Below are 1,747 nucleotides of genomic sequence, written 5' to 3'. Positions count from 1 at the left end.
CTCAGCCTCCTGAGTAGCTGGGATTACAGGCATGCACCACCATGCCTGGCTAATTTCTGTAGTTTTAGTAGAGACGGCGTTTCCTCATATTGATCAGGCTGGTATTGAACTCCTGACCTCAGGTGATCCACCCGCCTCAGCCTCCTAAACTGCTGGGATTACAAGCGTCAGCCACTACACCCAGCTTTGACCAGGACTTTTGAGTCAGATGGCCTCAACTGGTATCCCAGCATTTCCACTTACTAGTTGTGTGCTTTGCGTAAGTTTTATAGCCTCTTTACTTCTCAGTTTCTTCATCTGTATAATGGGGTTTATGACAAACCTATCTCAGTATGGCTGGAAAGATGAACCAAGATTCATGTCCAGTGCTTCCAAAGGCCCTTGGCATGTCAGTGCTTACTAACCACTAGCCATTTTTGGCATTATCCAGACAATGGAGAAGAGACTGGCAGCTTTCTCGTCTTGAAGAACAAGTCAAAGGATAAAGCGGGATGATGGTGGGGGAAATGTGCCCAAGATACAAGGGGATGGAGAAACGGGGCCAGAAAGACGCGTCGGACAAGATTCTCCATGGAGGAGGATGCTGGGAGTGGGCCTGGGGCTTCTGGAGAGGTGAAGGGGCATCCCCGGCCTTGGCGGGTGGTTTGGTCGCTTCCCCCGTAACGTTTTTCTGGAAACACGGTGCTTGTAAGGGGACGCCCTCACCGGCCCTGAGCGAAATCAGGCGGTAGGGGCCTCTCGGTTCGGTTTCCGACAGGTTTCCGGGCAGGTCCTCGCGGCGGGCCCGCTCCTCCTTCCTACCTCTCATAGACAGCGGCGGGGCAGCTCTCGGCTGACCGCCAGCCTCCGTCTCCCGGGGTGACCCGGGGGAGCGTTTCTGGGGTCTCCAGCGTGGCACGCGGTTCGTCACTGACACCGGTGAGGGGCTTCAAGGCCTGGGCTCCGGGGCATTTTACCCTCAACCCCCGCGGGAAGGCCTGCTTCGGCCCGCCGACCTGGGACCGCCTTCGCCCTCGGTCGTACCTGACCTACGGCGGCCACCGCCGTTCTTGCCTTTGGTCTGCAGCTCGGGTGGGGCGCCCACCGCCACCGCCTTGCCCTCCATGCAGCCCATGTCGCACAAGGCCCTGTGGGAACTGACGCGGCTGAAGGACGTCTGGCGGAGACCGCGCGCCCCCTGCCGGCCGCGGGCCGGAGAACGCGGTGGGCGGGGCGCGCGGTGGGCGGGGCGCGCAGTGACATCCCCGAAGAGTCATAGCCCTAGTATCTTCTTCAAGGTCATGATTTTTTTTTTTTTTTTTAAACAGGAAAGAACAGTCGCTAAAGGTAAACTGGAAAATGCAGAAGTGGAAAGGAGAAAAGAGAATGAGCACCACCCAAAATTTTATCTTTCGGCCAGGCACCGTGGTTTATGCCTGTTATCCCAGCACTTTGGGAAGCCCGGTGGGAGGATCGATTGCTTGAGCCTGGGCCTCGGCAATTTAGGGAAACCGTTTCTACAAAAAATAATTTTTAAAAATGTATCCTTCACAGAAACTACCTTTGCTATGTTTACTATTTCTTTCCAGTTTTTCTCCTCTATGCATAGTTTTACATTCAGCATATCACATAGTCTTCTAAGCTTCCCAGATAGCCAGCTGGCTTCCACTCTCGCTTCAGTCTTTGCCTCTTCGACCGTAGACCGTAGATAAGGCATACACTGAACATCGTAGTTTAAAAAAAAAAAAAAATGTATATATATATATAA

General features: G+C 53.7%; 1 protein-coding gene across 1 annotated transcript in view; it reads right to left on the bottom strand.

The window, feature by feature from the left end:
• TXNRD1 (thioredoxin reductase 1) overlaps positions 1-1,158 on the bottom strand; it is a 115,446-nt gene extending 114,288 nt beyond the window's left edge. Inside the window, exon 1 of the mRNA XM_017540461.2 lies at positions 1,024-1,158. Within this exon, the coding sequence (XP_017395950.2) occupies positions 1,024-1,114 (91 nt within the window). The 5' untranslated portion in view covers positions 1,115-1,158. The remainder of the gene's footprint in view (positions 1-1,023) is intronic.
• Between the last annotated feature and the right edge of the window lie 589 nt (positions 1,159-1,747).

Source organism: Cebus imitator, unplaced genomic scaffold (assembly GCF_001604975.1).
Source record: "Cebus imitator isolate Cc_AM_T3 unplaced genomic scaffold, Cebus_imitator-1.0 Scaffold8, whole genome shotgun sequence".
Classification (NCBI taxonomy): domain Eukaryota; kingdom Metazoa; phylum Chordata; class Mammalia; order Primates; family Cebidae; genus Cebus; species Cebus imitator.
Note: the sequence above shows the minus strand (reverse complement) of the source record. Positions and strands in the feature narration are given on the sequence as shown.